This window comes from Mustelus asterias, chromosome 8 (genome assembly GCF_964213995.1).
Source record: "Mustelus asterias chromosome 8, sMusAst1.hap1.1, whole genome shotgun sequence".
Taxonomy (NCBI): Eukaryota; Metazoa; Chordata; class Chondrichthyes; order Carcharhiniformes; family Triakidae; genus Mustelus; species Mustelus asterias.
Window position 1 is genome coordinate 9,928,203 of NC_135808.1, and position 22,768 is coordinate 9,950,970.

Genomic DNA, 22,768 nt, shown 5'->3' on the forward strand with positions numbered 1-22,768 from the left:
TTGGTATATCATAGAATCCCTACAGTACAGAAGGAGGCCATTTGGCCCATCGAGTCTCCACCGACAACAATCCCACCCAGGCCTCATTCACACAACCCCATGTATTTACCCTACTAATCCCCTGACACTAAGGGGCAATTTAGCATGGCCAATCAACCTAACCCCGCACATCTTTGGACTGTGGGAGGAAAGCAAAGCACCCTGAGAAAACAGAGAGAACGTGCAAACTCCACACACACTCTCACCCAACGCTGGAATCGAACCCAGGACCCTGGAGCTGTGAGGCAGCAGTGCTAACCACTGTGCCACCGTGCCGCCCTATGGATGAATCGGCTGATAACAGGGCAGCTTTGAGGGGCTGAACAGCCAACTGCTGTTCTTTGTTGCTTTGTCTGATGAAATCTTATCAGAGGGCAGTCACTCCTTGCAGATCTCTGCCCTTCTGACACAACATGGTCTTTTCTCCTTGGAGAGACGAAGGATGAGAGGAGACCTAATAGAGGTGTATAAGATGTTGAGAGGCATAGATCGGGTGGACTCTCAGAGGCTTTTTCCCAGGGTGGAAATGTCTGCTACGAGAGGACACAGGTTTAAGGTGCTGGGGGGTAGGTACAGGGGAGATGTTAGGGGTAAGTTTTTCACACAGAGGGTGGTGGGCGAGTGGAATCGGCTGCCGTCAGTGGTGGTGGAGGCAAACTCAATAGGGTCTTTTAAGAGACTCCTGGATGAGTACATGGAGCTTAATAGGATGGAGGGTTATAGGTAGGTCTGGAAGGTAGGGATGTGTTCGGCACAACTTGTGGGCCGAAGGGCCTGTTTGTGCTGTAGTTTTTCTATGTTTCTAACACCGTTCAAAGTGGCAAATCTGATGGAGTGATTCCTCCTGATACTTTGCCATTCCTACAGGTGGTCGTTTATAGCAGCACTGAGTGCATTTACTGTACTGACGTAGAAATGAGGAACATCAGGCAGCTGCAAAGAACTTTTTAAAAATTAAGCTCCTCAATCTAAACACCTGACCTCTTCCCTCATCCCACTCCCACTTATTTTACTAGACCCTATTCACCCACTTCCCTGCCCTCCTATGCATCCAACTAACTGATTTGCCATGTCAAAATGCTAGGGTTTTGGGGGGTTGGTGGGGTGAGGGTTTGGAAGTCCAGCTCTGCCGTACTTCTAACAATGCAGCAAGGCTCAAGCAAACTTTTTAATTGTTCAATGGGGATTTGCCACTAATATCCATTAAGTGTACAGGAATCAAATTGGCAGGACAGCATTTCAGTTTCCAACCAGGCCATTCCAGAAATGCAATCAACCCTTTACTCCCTCCATTTTCTTTTCATTTGCTGCCCTGTCCAACTCCAGTTGCACCTTTTAAGATCCATCTTGGCTTATTTCAAAGTTCTCCATCTGCCACAATGATATATAAAATGCAGGATTACGTCAGCTATGTGAAGTTTTAGTTCATTGATTGTGTTATGAAGGGGAGGTTGATCCCCTCTCTGAGAACCAATACTTAACCACTCAAAGAGGAGTACCTCGATTTATAATCTATTAAAAGTGTGTGAGAAATAGTACGATCTGCTCTTCAGCAACTTTTAGTGGTTAAATCAAAATAACTACCTGAGACTCTGTAAAATCAACAAGTAACACTTTATTTATCTAACTAACAGTGAACAGGTTAACTAAACTATTAGCAAACCAAATAAAACATCATTCTAATGGGATGCTGTTTAGATAAATACAATTCCCACTCATTAACAAAAAAATATAATTTTTTTAGTCACTCTCAAAAATACAACCAGGTTTTATCTTCCAGAATCTTCCGTCTTCACTATTGAGAAGAGGCTTTCTTTTGATACCTTTTCTATTCAGATGAGGCCTCGAGCTAAAAGCTGTGGCAGAGACAGTTGCTGTGGCAAAGAGCAGTTGCTGGCTCTTATACCCCTGATGACATATCAACATCCCCACAGTAGGATTGGTTCTCAGGTTACCAAAACATCAAATTCAAATCTGATAGGCAATTAAATAACAGCAGCCTATTTTAAATTGATTGGTTAAAATTCAAAATCAGCCTGTTGTCTTGGTAGCACTACTGCCTGACCTCTCAATACAATGTTTCAGTCTGTGTACTGTATGCACCTGCATCCCTTTTAACTCTCTAAGCACAGCAAAAAAAGCACCTTTTCTTAAAACAGACAATTTTACAAACACCAACTTCGCAACATCTCCCCCTTAAGAAAAAAAGAACCATCATCATGAAAAGCATCCGCCATAACATTTTCATGACCCGCAACATGTACAATCTGTAAATTAAATGCCTGTAACATAAGACTCCAACAAAATAGTCTGGTGTTCTTGCCCTTAAATCTTTCCAGAAATGTCAAAGGTTTGTGATCAGTATACACAATCGTCTCTGATGCATTTTTTGTAACATAAACATTAAAAAGTTGTAAGGCCATTACTAAACTCAACAACTCCTTTTCAATTGTGGAATATTTTGTCTGGTGGATATTGAGTTTTTTTGAAAAATAACTGATTGGCCTTTCTATTCCATAGTCACCCTCTTGTAACAACACAGCTCCAACATCTACGTCACTGGCGTCGATGGCAACTTTAAAGTGTTTCAAAAATTTTGGTGTGGCTAAAACAGGTGCAGTGGTTAACACTGCTTTAAAATTCTCAAATGCCTCCTGGCATTGTTCTGTCCATTGAAATTTCACGTTCTTTTTTAACAAGTCCGTCAACGGTGCCACTACGCCACTAAAGTTTGGTATGAATTTTCTGTAGAATCCACTCAATTCCAAAAATTGTAGCACTTCCTTCTTTGATGATGGTCTTGAAAATTCCTTGATAGCCTTCATCTTCACGTTTCTCGGTGTATCTGTCCTACCCAGTGTTGGGCGCTAAGAATGTCACTTCTGCCTTCGCAAATTCTGTTTTTGCCAAGTTTATGACCAACTTTGCCTTCCATAGTCTCTCAAAGAGCTCTGCCAAATGTTCCAAGTGATCTTTCCACGAATGACTAAAGATCACTAAGTCATCTATGTAGACAGCACAATTAGTCAGTCCGACAACAACTCTGTTCATAAGTCTTTGAAAAGTGGCTGGTGCATTTTTCATCCCAAAGGGCATTACTTTGAATTGATATAGCCCATTGGGGTTACAAAAGCAGAAACTTCTTGTGCTCTCTCTGACAAAAGTACTTGGCAGTAACCGTGAAGTAAATTCAACTTTGTGATATAAGTAGCTTATCCTACTTTTCCACACAATCCTCCAGCCTTGGAATTGGGTACAAATCAGATTTAGTCATAGCGTTGACCTTCTAAGAATCTACGCAGAATCGTTGGGTACCATCAGGTTTGGCGAACTCCACTCACTTTGACTTGGCTCAATGATGTCTTCTTGTAAGATCGCTTCCACTTCCTTCTGAACCTGTGCTGCTTTGAGAGGATTAAGCAGATAGGGGTGTTGTTTTATCGGAACAGCATTCCCTACGTCAACCTCACGTACTATATCATTAGTCCTCCCCATTCTATTTCTACATATGTCCTCATAACACTGTAACAAGTCTTTCAGTTCAATTCTCTGTTCCTAGGACAGCTCATTATCCTATTCCATTCCTTCAGGATTTCTTCATTACTCAATTTATTCTGAGGCACATCAAAATCCACATCATCCGGATTTGATTCCTCACTCTGAGTGGCAGTAACTAATACCTGTTTCTCAGTAATAAAAGCAAATTACTGTGGATGCTGGAATCTGGATGCTGGCAGCATCTGTCAGGAGAGAAAAGAGCTGACGTTTCGAGTCCAGATTCAGCTCTTTTCTCTCTTTACAGATGCTGCCAGACTTGCTGAGATTTTCCAGCATTTTCTCTTTTGGTACCTGTTTCGCAGGTTCCCTTCCCCTGTCATGGTACTGTTTTAGCATGTTTATATGACATACCCTATACATTTTTTCCTATCTGGCATCTTTACCAGATAATTCACCTGACAACTTCTTCTCAATCCGATAGGGACCACTAAACCTTGCTTTGAAGGATTCTCCTACCACTGATAATAGCACCAATACTTTATACCCACAGGCAAACATACAAATTTTAGATTTCTTACCTGCTTCTAGATTCATTAGGTGGTGGGCCACTTTCAAATGTTGTCTAGCTAATTCACCCACACTGTTTAATCTTTCTCTCACCTCATACATAATCTAACTGTGAGATCTCTGACTTCGGACCTACCAACTTTTTCTTAATTAATTTTAAAGGTCCTCTTCATGTCCGAATATCAATTCAAATGGAGTAAAGTCGATTAATTTGGAGCATTTCTATTGGCACGTAATATAAAGGGGATACCTTTATCCCAATCAGTTGGCTAATCCTGGCAGTAAGCCCTCAACATGGTCTTTAGAGTCTTTTGCCACCTTTACAATGCTCCCTGGGATTCAGGATGATCTGCACTCGATGTAAAGTGTCTGATGCCTAAACTATCCATAACCTCCTTAAATAATTTGGCAGTAAAATTGGACCCTTGGTCTGACTGAATCTCCCTGGGTAATCCATAATGGGTAAAGAAAGCAAACAACTCCTCCACAACCTTTTTTGCCTCCATAAAGTAATTGCCTCTGGAAACCTTGTGGACACATCCATTACGGTTAGCAAATACTGGTTCCCACTTTTGGTTTTAGGGAGGGGACCTACACAATCATCTATAACCCGTGTAATGGGTTCTTCAAGTGCAGGAATTGGCATCAAAGGCACTGGCTTTATCACTGCCTGTGGCTTTCCTACCATCTGATACGTATGATATGCACGTCAAAATTCAACCACATCCTTATAGAATAGAATCATAGAATCCTACAGTGCAGAAGGAGGCCATTTGGCCCATCGCGTCCACACCGACCACAATCCCACCTCGGCCCTATCCCCATAACCCCATGTATTTACCCTGCTAATCCCACTGACACTTAGGGGCAATTTAGCATGTCCAATCCACCTAACCCACACATCTTTGGACTGTGGGAGGAAACCGGAGCACCCAGAGGAAACCCATGCAGACACGGGGAGAATGTGCAAACTCCACACAGTGACCCAAGCCGGGAATCGAACCCAGGTCCCAGACACTGTGAGGCAGCAGTGCTAACCACTGTGCCATCCTTTATGTAATCCAGACCAATAAAAATGCCTCTGTATCTTAGCCTGAGGCTTCCTCACTCCTAGATGACCTCCTACAGGTAATTTGTGTGCTATCCGCAATACGTCCTGTCTGTATTCTACTGGCAACACAATCTGGTGAATTTACGCCCATTTCTCATCTGCACTAACCTGCCAAGGTCTCCATTTCCGCCTTAATGTTATATCCTTAAGGTAATAGCATTCTGGAATACACACTGATTTCTTTTCCATATAGGCTTTATGATATAAATCCTTTATCGTCTCATCTTTCTGCTGTAACTCCATTAATCTTTCAGAATTAATCCTCGACCTGCTTTGGTTTTTCCTTTACCATCTCATCAAGCAGCGTGTCAGCTAACTGGACCTCAACTCCTTCATCTTTCCTTTTGTTCTCCCTTCCTGTTTTAACTTATGACCATGGCTTCTTGTCACCACACAGTTCGGAAAAATTCCAGGGTATTTTTCTTTCAACTCCTCAGTTGCCTGATTTTCTTCTGGCTTTTCCATGACAGTGGGCACCATTCCCACCTGTGATCAAGCTATATTATTTGCAAGGATAAACTGTATTCCTGGAATAGCTAAGTTTTCCATCACTCCCACTATCGCTTCCCCAATCTTGACTGGACTTTCCAGTCTTATTTTACACAGGGGAACACTACTCCTCTCTCCATTTACTCCACAGCTTACCCATCTCTCGGGCAATATTTCAGAAGGAATGCAAATATCTTCATCTATTAGAGACAGACTAGCTCTCGTATCTCTCAATATTTTAACTTCTTTACCTACTCCCCCTGGTCTACCTGAGTAAACCTTACCCACATAGGTGAAGTCTTTGAAAAGATTGGGCGCTATCTTACTATCCAGCCCTTACCTAAGCTGTGCACTCTTCTTCAGCTCCTCGACTTCTCTCAAGATTTCCTTCAACTGTGTTAACTAAGCCCACTGGTTGAGCATCTTTAACCACATCCTTTTCCCCTGTGCCTTTCTTTCTTTCTGTGCCACCAGCACTGTGACTTTTTGTCCCCCATCTTATCACAGTGAAACAACCTGAGGTCTTTCACCTCTTTTCCACCCTCTTGGGTTTCTTTTTTCACAGGTGGTAAAATGTTCCCAGTGTGATCTACTTTCTGTTTTTCATTGAAGGATCTCCTTCTTTCCCAATTCTATTCCTCATGGAATGAAATTGCTGTCGGGAGCTAGATTTCAATGTAGGCACTAATGTGTATTCATCTGCCATCTCTACAGCTCTTCTTGCTGTTTCAACTTTCTGTTCTTCAACATGAGTTCTTATTACTTCTGGAAGTGAGTTTTTAAACTCCTCCAGCAGAATAATATCTGTAATAGCCTCATATGTCTTTTCTATCTTTAATGCTCTTATACATCTCTCGAAGTTGCTCTGCCAAATTCTTTCATACTCGATATATGCCTGACCTGGTTCCTTCCTTACATTTCTGAACCGTTGTCTATATGCTTCTGGTACCAATTCGTAAGCATGCAAAACAGCCTTCTTTACTTCTTCATAGTTTCCTGACACCTCCTCTAACACCCCTGCAAACACCTCAGTAGCCCTGCCACCAACTTGATCTGAATTAACATTACCCACACCTCCTCTGGCCATTTCATCTCTGTAGCCAATTTCTCAAAGGAAACAAAAAAGGCTTCTGCGTCCTTTTCATCAAATTTTGGTAATGTTTGGACATATTTGTATATACCCCTACCAGGCGGTTGGCGACGCTGAGCTTGCTCACCATCATAGAAACATGGAAGATAGGAGCAGGAGATCCTTTGAGCCAGCTCCGCCATTCATCACGATCATGGCTGATCGTCCAACTCAATAGCCTAATCCTGCTTTCTCCCCATAACCTTTGATCCCATTCGTCCCAAGTTCTATATCTAGCCACCTCTTGAATACATTCAATGTTTTGGCATCAACTACTTCCTGTGGTAATGAATTCCACAGGCTCACCACTCTTTGAGTGAAGAAATGTCTCCTCATCTCCGTCCTAAATGGTCTACCTTGTATCCCGACTGTAACCCCTGATTCTGGATACACCCCACCATCAGGAACATCCTTCCTGCATCTACCCTGTCTAGCCCTGTTAGAATTTTATAAGTCTCCATGAGATCCCCATTCATCTGAACTCCAGCAAAAACAATCCTAACCTAGTCAATCTCTCCTCATACATCAGCCCCGCCATTCCCAGAATCAGCCTGGTAAACCTTCACTGCACTCCCTCGAGAGCATAAACGTCCTTCCTCAGAAAAGGAGGCCAAAACTGCATACAATAATCTAGGTGTGGCCTCACCAAGGCCCTGTATAATTGCCACAAATCCCTGCTCCTATACTTGAAAACCTTGTGCAGTGAAGGCCAATATACCGTTTGCCTTCTTTACTGCCTGCTGCATGCTTACCTTCAGCGACTGATGCACAAGGACACCCAGGTCCCGCTGCACACTCCCCTCTCCCAATTTACAGCCATTCAGGTAGTAATCTGCCTTCTTGTTTTTGCTTCCAAAGTGAATAACCTCACATTTATCCAAATTATACTGCATCTGCCATTGGTTTGCCCACTCACCCAACCTGTCCAGATCATGCTGAAGGATCTCTGCATCCTCGTAACATTTCACCCTCCCACCCAACTTGGTATTATCTGAAAACTTTGAGCTGTTACATTTTGTTCCCTCATCCAAATCATTAATATATATTGTGAATAGCTGGGGTCCAGCACCGATCCCTGTGGCACCCCACTAGTTACTGCCTGCCAATTTGAAAAGGACCCATTAATTCCTACTCTTTGTTTCCTCTCTGTCAACCAGTTTTCTAGCCATCTCAATACACTTCCCCAGTCCCATACATTTTAATCTTGCACGATAATCTCTTATGCAGGACTTTATCAAACGCTATTGGAAGCGGATACGGTAGTGACTTTTAAGGGGCGTCTTGACAAGTACATGAATAGGATGGGAATAGAGGGATATGGTCCCCGGAAGCGAGGGGGTTTTAGTTAAGTGGGGCAGCATGGTCGGTGCAGGCTTGGAGGGCCAAAGGGCCTGTTCCTGTGCTGTAATTTTCTTTGTTCTTTGTTTGTTCTTTTGCTTTCCGAAAGTCCAAATGTACCAATCACTATATATTCCATCTCTGACTTTCACCCCGTTACTTCTGTCATTTGAAGTCTTTTTGATTCAATTTCATCTTTTTCAACTCAAACAATCTTTCCCTTTCTATTTCCTCTCCTTTTTCTAACTCCAGCCTTTTAAGTTCACTTTCTAACTCCAATCATTTCATTTGCAATTTATTTTTTTCTAAACTCCCCTGAACTTGACTGTTTCTCTGATATACATAAATACTTGGCTATCTCTGTTACAATTTCAGCTTTCCTAGTATCCCTGGGTAAACCCAAGGGATACCAGGCCTGTTTGCCAAACCCAAGGCCTGTTTGCCAATTCTACAAGTGTCGTCTTTTTCGGTCTTTCTGAACTTTCTTGGCAAATTTGGGAAGTATCTTCAACCCCCAGAATCTCTTTAGCAATGTTAAGAGCCATTTCCCCACTTCTGATTTAACTGGCTTGTTGTCGGTTAGATCTTCCACTTTTCACTTAAGGTTTATTTAAAGATCTAGGACTGTTCAAATCCGGGACACAAGCTCCCAATCTGTTCTGAAGCGGAGGTTGATCCCCTCTCTGAGAACCAACAGTTAACCACTCAAAGAGGAGTACCTCGCTTTATAACCTATTAAAAGTGTGTGAGAAATAGTACGATTTGCTCTTCAGCAACTTTTAGTGGTTAAATCAAAATAACTACCTGAGACTCTGTAAAATCAACAAGTAACACTTCATTTATCTAACTAACAGTGAACAGGTTAACTAAACTATTAACAAACCAAATAAAACATCATTCTAATGGAACGCTGTTTAGATAAATACAATTCCCAATCATTAACAAAAAAATAATTTTTTATTCACTCTCAAAATACAACCAGGTTTTATCTTCCAGAATCTTCCGTCTTCACTATTGAGATGAGGCTTTCTTTTGATACCTTTTCTATTCAGATGAGGCCTCGAGCTAAAAGGTATTAGCTGTGGCAGAGACAGTTGCTGTGGCAAAAAGCAGTTGCTGGCTCTTATACCCCCGATGACATACCAACATCCCCACAATAGGATTGGTTCTCAAGTTATCAAAACATCAACTTCAAATCTGATCGGTATTTGAATAACTGCAGCCTATTTTAAATTGATTGATTAAAATTCAAAATCAGCCTGTTGTCTTGGCAAACCACTGCCTGACCTCTCAATACAATGTTTCAGTCTGTGTACTGCATGCACCTGCATCCCTTTTAACTCTCTAAGCACAGCAAAAAAAAACTTTTTTAAAAAACAGACAATTTTACAAACACCAACTTCACAAAAATTGTCTGTAAATGAAATCAGAACTCAGCCTTCAGACTACCGTTACAACCAAGTAAATCTTCCAAACTTTCTGCACACTGTGAATTTCACTGTGGAGAGTCCCTTTTCTGTAATGGGCCAGCCTGAAATGAGTTTGGTGAGGAGAACCTAGCTGCACAGTCCATGCAGGGACTGACTTGTTCATATTGCTGGCTGGTGTGGGGATTGGAATCAGGAGAATTGATGATGTCAGTTGAAATGATGGTGTGTTGGTGGGACAATGTAAAGCGATCTGTGTCTAACCCATCCTGTACCAGACCTAGATGGGAAAGTGCAGAGTGGGATGTACTCTGTCCAACCCGTCTTGTAGCAGATTTGGAAATTGTTAAATAGGACAGTGTATGGGGAGATGTACTCTGTTTAACCTGTCCTGTACCTGACATGGAAATTATATGGTACGACATTGTGTAGGGAGATGTAGTGTGTGTCTAACCAGTCCAGAAGTGTTGATGTTGACAGAAGAGGCAGTAATTAGGAAAAGGTTGAAAATTTAGTGACTGGCTCTAGGAAAAAGCCCTTTAACTTACCAAGGTCTGTACAGATCATGTGCTATCTGCTCAATATTAACAGTCAATCCAAATTATTTTATTTTCTCTGAGAGAAGACCCACTGCCTTTCTTTCTTCCCGCTCCCAAAGGTAAATAAAGTTTACCTTGAAAGCTACACTCTAAATCTTTGACTGGTTTCCTTCCTTGATAGGACATTCCATGGTTGCAGTTGCTCATGGTCCACATAGCATTCCATCATCACTATCTGCACTTATCCTCGGCCCCATTGCTAATCAGATGGGGTGTGGCATGGTGTTTGGGGTGCTTGAGATTGACATGTTTGAATGTGCATGAGCTATTCATGCATGTGAAACGTATCTGGATGTTTGAGTGACAGAGTGAGGGTGCATGGGTTTGGAGTTGGCCTGTCCAAGTGCTTTGACGTGTGTGACGTTATATGGGTGTATGTATAATGGAGTATTTGTGTAGTTTGAGTGAGGGTATGAGTGCTGGATGTTTGGGATGCATGAAATAGAGTTCCTGGGAATGACTTGAGGTTTGATTGTTCTGGTGCTCAGGATAGGATGTAATAGGGTTTTTTGGAAATGATTAGATGCTTAGGGTGTGATTGCTGGGAATCTAGATTTCAAGTAACATGGCATTTCGGTTGCACGTGAGAAGGTATTCTGAGTGGTTTGTGTTTGCCTGTGATGGGACATTGGGCAGTGTGAATGATGGAAGGTTGGATAGAAACACTGAAACAATTACAGCACAAAGGGAGACCATTGGGCCCATCTTATCCATGTTGGCTGAAAAATAGCTATCCAGTCAAATTTCACTTTTCAACTTTTCTTCTGTAGGTTGTTGCACTTAAGTGTAAATCCAAGAAGTTTTTAAATGTAGCGAGTGTTTCTGCCTCTCACTTTTCCAGGCAGTAAGCACCAGAGACTTGACTTCCCGCTAATCCTTTCGGCAATTAATTTAAATCTATGCCGTCTGATTAATGACTTCTGTGTTGAGGTTAGGTCCTTCCTACTCACTGTCTACAGGCCCTTCAAAACTTCATACATCTCAATTAAATCTCCTCTTGGCCTCCACTATCACAAAGAAAAAAAATCACAGCTCATCCAATCTTCACGCAAGGTTAAATTTCTCCATTCCTGGCAACATCCTTGTAAATCTCTCCTGTACCCTCTCTAGTGCATTCAAATCTTTCCTACAATGCAGTGACCAGAACACTATGCAGTAATCTAGCTGCGGATGAACTGTATGCAGTACTCTAGCTGTGGGTGAACTAGTTTTTTACATACAGTTCTAGCATAACCTCCCTATTCTTATACCCTAGGGCCTGACCAATAAAAGGAAGTCTCCCACATGTCTTCTTAATCACCCTATCTACCTATCCTCCTACCTTCATGAGTCTACAGATACACACTACACTTTTCCCCTTTACCTTTTAGAATCCTATCATTATTCCCTTGCCTTGTTGGCCTGCCCCAAATGCATTATCTCACACTTCTCTGGAATGAACTCCATTTGTCACTTTTCTGACTACCTGACCAGTGTTGTTCTTTCTCACAAGCAACTGCATGGTCAGTTTTCATAATCATCTGCAAACTTCGAAGTCTAAATCATTGATATATGTCACTAACAGCAAGGAACTCATGACTGAGCCTTGTGGAACCCCACTAGAAACAGAATTCCATTCACAAAATCACCAATTTACAATAAGCATTGACCACCAACCAGTAACTGAACTGGGCCCCCACATATAAATACAGTGGCTACAAGGCCAGAGGCTAGGAATCCTGTGGCAAGTAACTCACTCCTGACTCCCCAAAACCTGTCCACCATCTACAAGGCACAAATCATGATTGTGATGGAATATTCTCCACACGCTTGGATGAGTGCAGCTCCAACAACACTCAAGAAACTCAACACCATCCAGGACAAAGCAGTCCCACTTGATTAACACCCGTTCCATAAACATTCATTCCCTCCACCAATGATGAGAGTGGTAGCAGTTTGTGGCATCTACAAGATGCACTACAACAACTCACCAAGGCTCCTTAGGCAGCACCTTCCAAACCCACAACAACTACCATCTAGAAGGACAAGGGCAGCAGATGGCTGGCAACACCACCAGCTGCAAGTTTCCCTCCAAGTCACTCACCATCCTGACTTGGAAATACATCACCATTCCTTCGCTGTCACTGGATTGAAATCCTGGAACTCCCTCCTGAACAGCACTGTGGGTGAACTGGTGCCACAGAGATTGCAGCAGTTCAAAAAGTCAGCCCACCACCACCATCTCAAGGGGATTTAAGATTAAGACCATAAGACATAGGAGCAGAATTAGGCCACTCAGCCCATCGAGTCTGCTCCGCCATTCAATCATGGCTGATATTTTTCTCATCCCCATTCTCCTGCCTTTTCCCCATAACCCCTGATCCCCTTATTAATCAAGAACCTATCTATCTCTCTCTTAAAGACACTCAATGACCTGGCCTCCACAGCCTTCTGTGGCAAAGAGTTCCACAGATTCACCACTCTCTGGCTGAAGAAATTCCTTCTCATCTCTGTTTTAAAGGATCGTCCCTTTAGCCTGAGATTGTGCCCTCTGGTTCTAGTTTTTCCTAGTAGTGGAAACATCCTCTCCACATCCACTCTATCCAGGCATCGCAGTATCCTGTAAGTTTCAATAAGATCCCCCCTCATCCTTCTAAACTCCAACAAGTACAGACCCAGAATCCTCAGCCATTCCTCATCCGACAAGCTCTTCATTGCAGGGATCATTCTTGTGAACCTCCTCTGGACCCTGTCCAAGGCCAGCATATCCATCCTTAGATACGGGGCCCAAAACTGCTCACAATACTCAAATGTGATCTAACCAGAGCCTTAAACAGCCTCAGAAGTACATCCCTGCTCTTGTATCCTAGCCCTCTCAATATGAATGCTAACATTCCGAACTGCCAACTGAACCCTAAGAGAATCTTGAACAAGAACTCTCAAGTCCCTTTATGTTTCTGATTTCCTAAGCATTTTCCCATTTAGAAAATAGTCTATGCCTCCATTCCTCCTTCCAAAGTGCATAACCTCACACTTTTCCACATTGTATTCCATCTGCCACTTCCTTGCCCACTCTCCTAACCTGTCCAAGTCCTTCTGCAGTCCCCCTGCTTCCTCAATACTACCTGTCCCTCTACATATCTTTGTATCATCTGCAAACTTAGCAACAGTGCCTTCAGTTGCTGCTTCCAAATCGTTAATATATATTGTGAAAAGTCGTGGTCCCAGCACTGACCCCTGAGGCAGACCACTAGTCACCGGCTGCCATCCTGAAAAAGACTCCTTTATCCCCACTCTCTGCCTTCTGCCAGTCAGCCAATCCTCTATCCATGTCAGGATCTTACCCGTAACACCGTGGGCACTTAACTTATTTAACAGTCTCCTATGCGGCACCTTGTCAAGGGCCTTCTGGAAATCTAAATAAATCACGTCCACTGGTCGGGCAATAAATACTGGCCTAGCCAGTGATACCAACATCCCATTAGTTAATTTTAAAACAGTGAGACAATTTTAGATCCAACTTGCCATGTTTCTTTGGATCCCATGGACTTCAATTTCTTTCCTTGCTCTTCAACTGCTGTCCAGGATGTTATGCAGCAGCTCAGTGACACCCTGGACCTCAGCATCAGGGGAATAATATACTATCTTAGTCACATCTGCTGCCACAGAAATGCTTCTCTGCTCCCAAAACTATTGCTTTCCTGATCTTCCACCTCTGCCCCTGCCCCTTACAGCTGAGACACTGTTAATAGTTAACTTAGTTGCACTCTCCAGATGAAACAACGCCCTCACCAGTATTCAGAACTGATTATCAGTTGGAGAGTGAGATGCAGTCAGGAGAGTCCTGCACTACCTTCCTGGTTCTGACTGACTGGTGGTCATCCAGTCCTTCTTTGTCTGCATACTGTTAGTGCGACTACATCTAAGAATGTAATATCCAATTAGACTCACTGTTGCACCACAGTGGGTATAGCTTTTCCTTCAGCTTTGAAATCCTAAGCTCAAGCTCCTACAGCTGACGACACTTCCTGCACATGTGGCTGGTCAGGACTCAAGAAGTGCCATTGAGTTCTCACAGAACAGGATGTGCATTCCAGTGGACTGAGGTGCCCTGCCATGTCTCTGTTTACTAGATTATTCCCTAATTTAAGAGAAATAAACTTAACAATTAAATCAACACTCACTAGCTACTCACCAATCAGCTTGCACTGACATCACTTTATTTTATAGGGATGTTAACAAATGTTTTTACTTAACTCATTATTTATTGCATTTTAACTTACCGAATAGATTGGAAGCTTTCCTACCTATATCTGATCAATTACAGTGATGCTAATTATGATGAATGATTTAATATACAATGTATAAAATATAAGTTGAAGTTTATGTATTTTATCATTGGTTTAATTTAATTCTAGTTAATTGATGTAGCTTAAGTTATATAGGTTGATTAAATTAAATATCTATAGGTCTACCTACACCATGGACTTGTGCTGTGACTCCAGTAAAATTATTTTTCTTCCCATTTCACTGACTCAGTCAGACTAGCCCTTTATGCTGCTCTGTTCCAGGCCTTGCCTGTTATTCTGCTCTACTCCAGACCAGACCCTTTGTGCTGATCTGCTTCACTTTCAACCTTGTCTTTTATTCTGCTCTGCGCCAAGGCTTACCTTCCAGTTGTTCCCCTCTTTTCTCAGCCTCTGGGCTGCTCTGCTGCGTACTCAGACTTGGCCTTTATGATGCTGCACTGCAAGTCTCAGATGGTGTGTGAGAGATGGAATGTAATAGTGTGAATGTGTGATAGGATGTTGGATGGTCTGTGTGTGTGATGGGATGTTTGGTGTGTGTGAGAGAGAGATGGAACATTAGATGGTGTGTATGTGATGTTGGATGGTCTGTGTGCGTGATATGTTATTGGAAGGATGTGTGATATGATGTTGGTATGTGTGATGGGATGTTTGGTGTGTGAAAGGGAGAGAGACAGAACATTAGATGGTGTGTATGTGATGTTGGATGGTCTGTGTGTGAGATGTGATGTTGGATGGTGTGTGTAATATGATGTTGGTGTGTGAGAGAGAACGTTAGATGGTGTGTATGTACTGTTATGTTGGATGATGTGTATGTGATGTAATGTTGGCTGGTGGTGTGATGGGATATTTGGTGTATGTGAGAGAGAGAAAGAGATGGAACGTTAGACGGTGTGTGTGATGTTATGTCAGATGGTGTAATGAGTGGCATGTCTTGAGATGGAATGTAATGCAATTGTGTGAGTGATATGACAAGTGCCAGGGAGTAAAGAATAACTAAGAGTAACTATCTTTTTCACAGGAGAGTTTATCCGAGCACTTTATGAATCTGAAGAGAACTGCGAGGTAGACCCGGCTAAATGCACCTTTTCCACTTTGGCTGATCACCAGGCTAACCTGAGGATGTGCTGCGAACTGGCACTTTGCAAGATCGTCAACTCCCATTGGTGAGTGCTGGTGTAATTTGACTGATGTGAAAGCAGTGTACCACTGAAGTCAAGGGCAGTGTCTAGGCAATTATGGGATCTTAAAGTCAGAGGACAGTAGGACAGAAAAGAACACAGATCTTTTATTCCCAGTGAATATCATCAAGCATGCTTTGTTGGACCAGTGTTCAAATTCAGCCAATCGAGAGGGAATGACCCTTCTTTGGTGAGGACTATTGTTTCTTTTCAATTCTGGAGCTTTGGTTCAAATCCAGCCTTGTCAAAAAGGTTACAACCATTCTACGAACTAAGAGGCTGAGTAGTGAAGTAAGTGATGGAATTGTCCATTAACTCCGGAAATCACAATTCCAATCCAGGGAGAGAGTGACAAACTCCTTCTCTGTTTAGGGGTGAAGTATTTTAAACATCTGTCCTGAGAAGGGATCAGGGCATGGAAATTAAACAAGCTCTTATCAGGAGATTGGTTGATTGATGACATACTAAGGCAGATTTTCAATTTGCTGGCTAAGATGAAGCTGACTAATGGGAGTCAAACTAGGAACTTTGCATAAATGGTACCTGAATTCAAACACGATGCTTGGAAGAATGAGACCAAAACTGAGAGGTTACAACTGTTAAGAAAGACTGAATAGGCTGCAGCTCTTCTCTCTTGAGAGAGAAAGCTAAGGCCTGACCTAATGGAGGTTTTTACAAGTATGAATGAGTTCAATAGGGTGAATGTGGAGAAGATGTAGGAGCCCAAAGCTATTGAAAATAAATAGAAGATAGTCAACAATAAATTCAGTAAGGAATTGTTCAGCCAGCAAGTGGTTAAAATGTGTAATATCACAAGTCATTGAGGTGATTAGCATGGACATGTTTAAAGGGAAGGAAGGCATATAGGTATAAGGCGAAAACGAATAGAATATGCAAGTAGATAAAGAGGGGTGGAAAGAGGCTTGTGTGGAGCATAAACCTCGGCACAGAGCAGGAGGCCCAAAGGCTTGTTTCTCTGCTACATTCCATGTAAAGTTTTACATCTGAACAGCAAGTTAATAATCTACCCCAATTTATTTCCACTAATTGTTGGGAGTTCAAATCTAACTGTCAAGTTGACAGGGTTTCCCTTTTTCTCTCGTGTGAAAGAGGGAAAACAGTATCACTGAATTCTCACTGCTGATTCGTGTTGACCATGAGAACTTAGTAACTGAAATTGAGATGAGTCCCTTATTGGTCTTGATTAACTGTGACATTGAGGCACGAACACAGTGTGATTTCAAATGATATAAAATTTTGTTTTGTTCATTTTGGTCAGTGTGTGCCTGTTTTGTTTGATTTCATTGAACCAAACAAAATATTTCCATAGACTTCTTCAAATTCGCAACCCCTCTGAAAAAGCAAACGTTCATTTGGGGTACCGCTCTATTGGTGTAAACCACATTCGAGTTCTTAGTCAAAATAGCTATCCTTTTTGTACTTGCCTGGAGAGTTGAAATTTTAGCAAGTTATTCGACAGTAGCTCCCTCATAGAGCATTCTGGCATCCACACATATGCTACCACTCGATAACAATTGGGAAAGTAATTCTGACCATTTATTCTCCTTCCGACCAAGAATGCTGAGGTCAAATGGAACCCCACCACCTATGGTCCCCCCACTCGCTCCCAACCATCATCAGTCTGATCAAAGTAACTTGGCACAAACAGAAAATGGGACCTTCCAAGTCCAGTGCCAGACCAGACAGGTTATTTTCAAACTACATTCTTGGAAGAAAAACAATGAAACAGACAGCACATAGAGCTGCCTTTATCAAAAGATTGATCACTTAATCTCACACCTGTGCTTTCCTCATAGCCCTGTGCTTTTTTCATTCTAGTATTTATCCAGTTTTTTGATTCAAGCTGCTATCGAATCTGTTTACAGCACACCTTAAGGCAATGAATTCCCCTCATAACAACTTACTGCCCAGAAAGACTTGCTGAAAAGACTTAGAGGGAACACTGACCCATGTGGTTTTATATTTAACCCTCTGTAATTGATGAAATGGAATCCATGTAATCATGTTGCAAGGTGCCTTTGCCCTCAGTTAAAGTGACTGATCATTTCTTACCCTGGCTCTCTTTATTTTAAACAGCGTCTTTCCACGTGAGCTGAAGGAAGTCTTTGCCTCCTGGAGGCACCGCTGTGCTGAGCGTGGCAGAGAAGACATAGCCGACCGTTTGATCAGCGCCTCCTTGTTCCTCCGTTTCCTCTGCCCCGCGATCATGTCTCCTAGCCTCTTCAACCTGATGCAGGAGTATCCAGATGACCGCACCTCCCGAACTTTAACCCTTATAGCCAAGGTCATTCAAAATCTGGCCAACTTCACAAAGTAAGTTCTCCCAGGCCTGTGGAAGCCACAGCCCATTCAGTGGGTAATGTAGCCTGTGGGAAAGGTGTAAGGGATTTGAGAGGTAAGTGTAGTACCGATCCTGTTCAAGAAGTCCTACTGGAAGTATATCAATGGTAGCAGTTCATGCTGGTCTGGGTGTCTTTTTAATTAACTGGTAGGTTTTTATCCCCCTAAATATTTGGTTAATTTTCAGTATGTTTTGCTGCAAAAACAATCCTGTATGTTGTTGGCATGATCAAGGACTTTGTATATTTATATTGCTCTTATGTGTAGTTTTATTGGATATTGTAATATTATTACCCTGGCCTCTCCAACAAATTTGATAACTAGGAAACACTGAAAACTGTATTGAATGTGAAAATGAGGTACTAATACACGCGCACCAAGATCTCTTCAGGGAGCTCACAAATGTGTGATCCTGACTGCAGCTCCAGTGTGTTGTATCTTTTTTAAGTTCAATGACGTAGAAGAAATGTAGGGCCCACATGTTATTGTGTTATGTGTTTCTGCAGTCGACAGGCTTGTTCAGTGTCGTGGTTAGCTGTTACCAGTTGTTCTGTAGGCTTCTGGGGTTGTTTATTACACTTCAGACATTCCTCACGAGTGATCATTAGTGTTATTTAGCATTCAAAATGTCAAAGAATCACTGCAGAATTACTCCAAATATGTAGATTATATATTTTAAAATGTTACAAATTACAGCAGAAGATGCAGCTAATTGGCCCATCATATCTGTTCTCGCAATTGAAAACGTTGTACCTCCACCCAACTCTCTTCCAAAGCCCTGCAATTTTTTTCCCCCTTCAAATATTTATCCCACTCCCTTTTGAAAGTTACTTTGATTGAACTTCCATTGCTGGGTGGCATGGTGGCACAGTGGTTAGCACTGCTGCCTCACAGCACCAGGGACCCAGGTTTGATTCTCAGCTTGGGTCACTGTATGTGAGGAGTCTGCATGTTCTCCCCGTGTCTGTGTGGATTTCCTCCGGGTGCTCCGGTTTCCTCTCAGTCCAAAAGACATGCTGGTTAGGTGCATTGCCCGTGCTAAATTCTCCCTCAGTGTACCCGAACAGGTGTGAGAGTGTGGCGACTAGAGGATTTTCACAGTAACTTCATTGCAGTGTGAATGTAAGCCTACTTGTAACACGAATAAATAAACTTATTTCTCTTGCACTCCTTTCCTATTCTCAATAATCTTACATTGTTCCCTCTGGCTACTAAACTTTTACTCTTGAAAATCTTTCATGAATTTGAGTATCACTATTGAAATTACGTGAATGTCCTCTACTCTAAGGAGATCAATCCTAGCTTTTCTAAACTCTCTTCATAACTGAATTCTTTAATTCTGTCTTGTAAATCTCCTGTCTACTCTATCTAAGGTCTTGATATTTTTCTTAAAAGTGTGGTGCCTGGAACTGATGAGTGGTCATTACTTCTCTGTAATGTTCAGAGTCTCACACAGCCATTATGGAATGAGTGGATGTGTAGATAAGTATATTTCAGAATGCTTGCTGTGCTCATTCTCCCTGCCTTACCTAAACTTACAAATGTGATATAAGTTTCTCATTTGTTGTGGAGACAGATTAGAAATGAATTAAAGTAGCCTGTGTTGCTATTGTGCTGCTTTTCTTCCTCCTCCATCTGATTAGGTTCGGCAGTAAGGAGGACTACATGTCGTTCATGAATGAATTTTTGGAGCTCGAGTGGGGAAGCATGCAGCAGTTTCTGATGGAGATCTCCAATCCAGATACAGTCACCAATGCAGCTAGCTTTGAGGGCTACATTGACTTGGGCCGAGAGCTATCTACGCTGCACTCTCTCCTGTGGGAGGTGCTGCCTCAGCTCAGCAAGGTAAAGCATTTAAAAACAAAATTGCTCAGCCAACATCAGCACAACCATATGAATAAATGGAGCTTGATGGGGTCAGCAAGAAGTTGGTTAGTTCCTTTGGGTACTGCTATGTGATTTCAGAGGTGTTGCAATCCATTGGCATTTGAAATATAGAAAGTGAATACTAGTTTTTGTGAGCATTATCATTATTTATGGAGGATGAATTGTGTGCAATTGGATTTATTAGAATTCTTTCCCTGGGGATGTACTGGCTCAATAATCCTTTGGATTCTGTGATGGGAAGTATTTGAACCCAATGTAATTTAATACGTAGTGGTTAGGTGGAGTCAGAGTCATTAGGATTCTGCCTGGTAGGAGTGAATGGGAGGGACATGGTTGGGTCTAGTAGTAAATGATGTACAACAGGAAGTGCTCGGTCAAGTGGGATCCTGCATTGCAACTGGGGAATTTGTGGTTCCATTGTAAATTGAAGAATGATTTTGTCAACTGGATTCTGTGGAGTGAATGGGAAGCTTTTGGGTCCATTGGGATTTTCATATGTGGAGTATACTCAAATGCTTGGGTCCTTTGCTATATATGTGAAGTGAATGGATTCATTGGGTTTCATCATTTCACTGTAACTACTCTATACTGAGAGGAGTTTTAACCACTGAAAACAATTGTGAATTGGCGCATGTGGTTCTCCCTAGGTAAAAATACCTTTCCTATGCCTTTCCAGGAAGCTGTGCTGAAACTGGGTCCCCTCCCCCGCCTTCTCAATGACATTAGTGCGGCATTGAGAAACCCATCGCATGTACAACGACAATCGAGCCATATAGCGGAACGTTATACTTCTGGGCCCAGCATCAACCGAGGCATTTCATCCGACCTTCAGAAGTACACTGTTAAAGACCTGAACAGGTGAGGTGGCCCAAATTTGCCACGCAAACACTCCCAGGACAGGTACAGCATGGGGTTAGATACAGAGTAAAGCTCCCTCTACACTGTCTCCATCAAACACGCCCAGGACAGGTACAGCATGGGGTTAGATACAGAGTAAAGCTCCCTCTACACTGTCTCCATCAAACACTCCCAGGACAGGTACAGCATGGGGTTAGATACTGAGTAAAGCTCCCTCTATACTATCCCCATCAAACACTCCCTGGGCAGGTACAGCACGGGTTAGAAACATTGAAAATAGGAGCAATGTATGCAATTGGGCCCTTTGAGCCTGCTCCGCCATTCAACATGATCATAGCTAATCCTCTTTCTCAACGCCATTCTCCAGCGCTCTTTCCATACTCTGTAAAACCACGAGAGTCTAGAAATCTATTTCTTTCATAAATATAGTCAGTGAGTTGACCTCCACAGCCTTTTGTAATGAATTCCAGATTCACTATCTCTAAATGAAGTTTCCCATCTCAGTCGTAAATGGCCTACCCTGTATCCTAAGACAGTGATCTCTTGTTCTTGACCCTCCAGCCAGAGGAAACAACCTTCCTGCATCCACTCAGTTCAGCACTGTTAAGATTATTATACATTTCAAACCGATCCCCTCTCATTCTTCTAAACTGCAGTGAATACAGGCCAGTTGACGCAATCTCTCCTCATATGACAATCCTGCCATCCCAGTAATCAGTCTGGGGGGTCTTTGTTGCACTTCCTCTCTTGCAAATATATCCTTTCTTAGATAAGGAGACCAAAACCGCACACAATTATCTGAGTGTGGTCTCACAAAGATCCTGTACAGCCACAGTAAAACATCCTTGCTCCTTAACTCAAGTCCTCTTGCAACATACCGTTTGCCTTTGAAACACGCTTGCTCTCAGTGACTAGTGTACTAGGACACCCAGGTCCCTTTGTATGTCAACATTTCCCAACCTATCATCATTTATATAATACTTTGCCATTCTGTTTTTCCTCCTGAAGTGGTTCACTGCACATTAATCCATGTTATACTGCACCTGCCATGTATTTGCCTACTCACTCAACTTGCCTAAATTATGTTGAAGCCTCTTAACATCCTCCTCACAACTCACATTCCCACCACATTTTATGCCATCTGCAAACCTTGAAATATTACTTCTGGTTCCCTCATCCAAATCATATGTATGGTAAATAGTTGGGGCCCAAGCACTGATCCCTGTGGGACCCCACTAGTCTCACTGCCTGGCACTTTGGAAAAAAACCATTTATTCCTACTCTCTATTTCGTCTGCTAACCAATTCTCAATCCATGCCAATACTTTACCCTCAATTCCATGTGCTTGAATTTTGCACACTAACTTCTTATATGGAACTTTATCAAAAGCTTTCCAAAATCCAGATACACCACCCCATGGCTCACCCTTATCTATTATATCTACTGCAGTGTTGTGAGATCTCCTTGTAGCACAGCCAAGTTGCATTGCCAATTAGATGGAACGAATTTCATTTGTGGCTTTTTGAAACTGACTACATTTACATTGGGAGTGCTAAAACGGGGGAAGGTAAGTTTGCATCTTTTACAGGTGTCTCAAAGATGCAGCAATGGCTATGACATTTGAATCTTATTCTCAAAGAAACGTTTATCATTTCTGGTAATGAATGCATCCTGTTATTTCTTGCTAAACAGCTCAGGTAAAGGGTTTAAAGTCAATACTGCAGGACATGGATCAAGCTTTTAAAAAATTAGCAAGGAAACTGAGGTCAGTTGAGATTACAAGCTAGAAGACTACAGGTTTGGTTTTACAAAGCAGTACATTGCAAATAGAAACAATGTCAACAGCAACAACTTGCATTTTTATAGCATCTTTAATATTAATCTTTAAAACATCTCTTACGATCAGACAAGAAGTGGTAGAATAGCTCTCCTCTCTTTCCATCGCTCAATTTACCACAAGAAGTGTTTTTTTAAAGAATCCGATTGCCAATTCAGTGA

At 42.2% G+C, this 22,768-nt stretch overlaps 1 protein-coding gene across 3 annotated transcripts in view; it reads left to right on the top strand.

Annotated features, from left to right (window-relative positions):
- LOC144496840 (ras/Rap GTPase-activating protein SynGAP-like) overlaps window positions 1–22,768 on the top strand; it is a 770,844-nt gene that overhangs the window by 711,203 nt on the left and 36,873 nt on the right. For all 3 annotated transcript variants that reach the window (XM_078217405.1, XM_078217406.1, XM_078217407.1), the window contains 4 exons: window positions 15,505–15,649; window positions 17,762–17,998; window positions 19,669–19,870; window positions 20,589–20,770. In XM_078217405.1, the coding sequence (XP_078073531.1) occupies window positions 15,505–15,649; window positions 17,762–17,998; window positions 19,669–19,870; window positions 20,589–20,770 (766 nt within the window). The remainder of the gene's footprint in view (window positions 1–15,504; window positions 15,650–17,761; window positions 17,999–19,668; window positions 19,871–20,588; window positions 20,771–22,768) is intronic.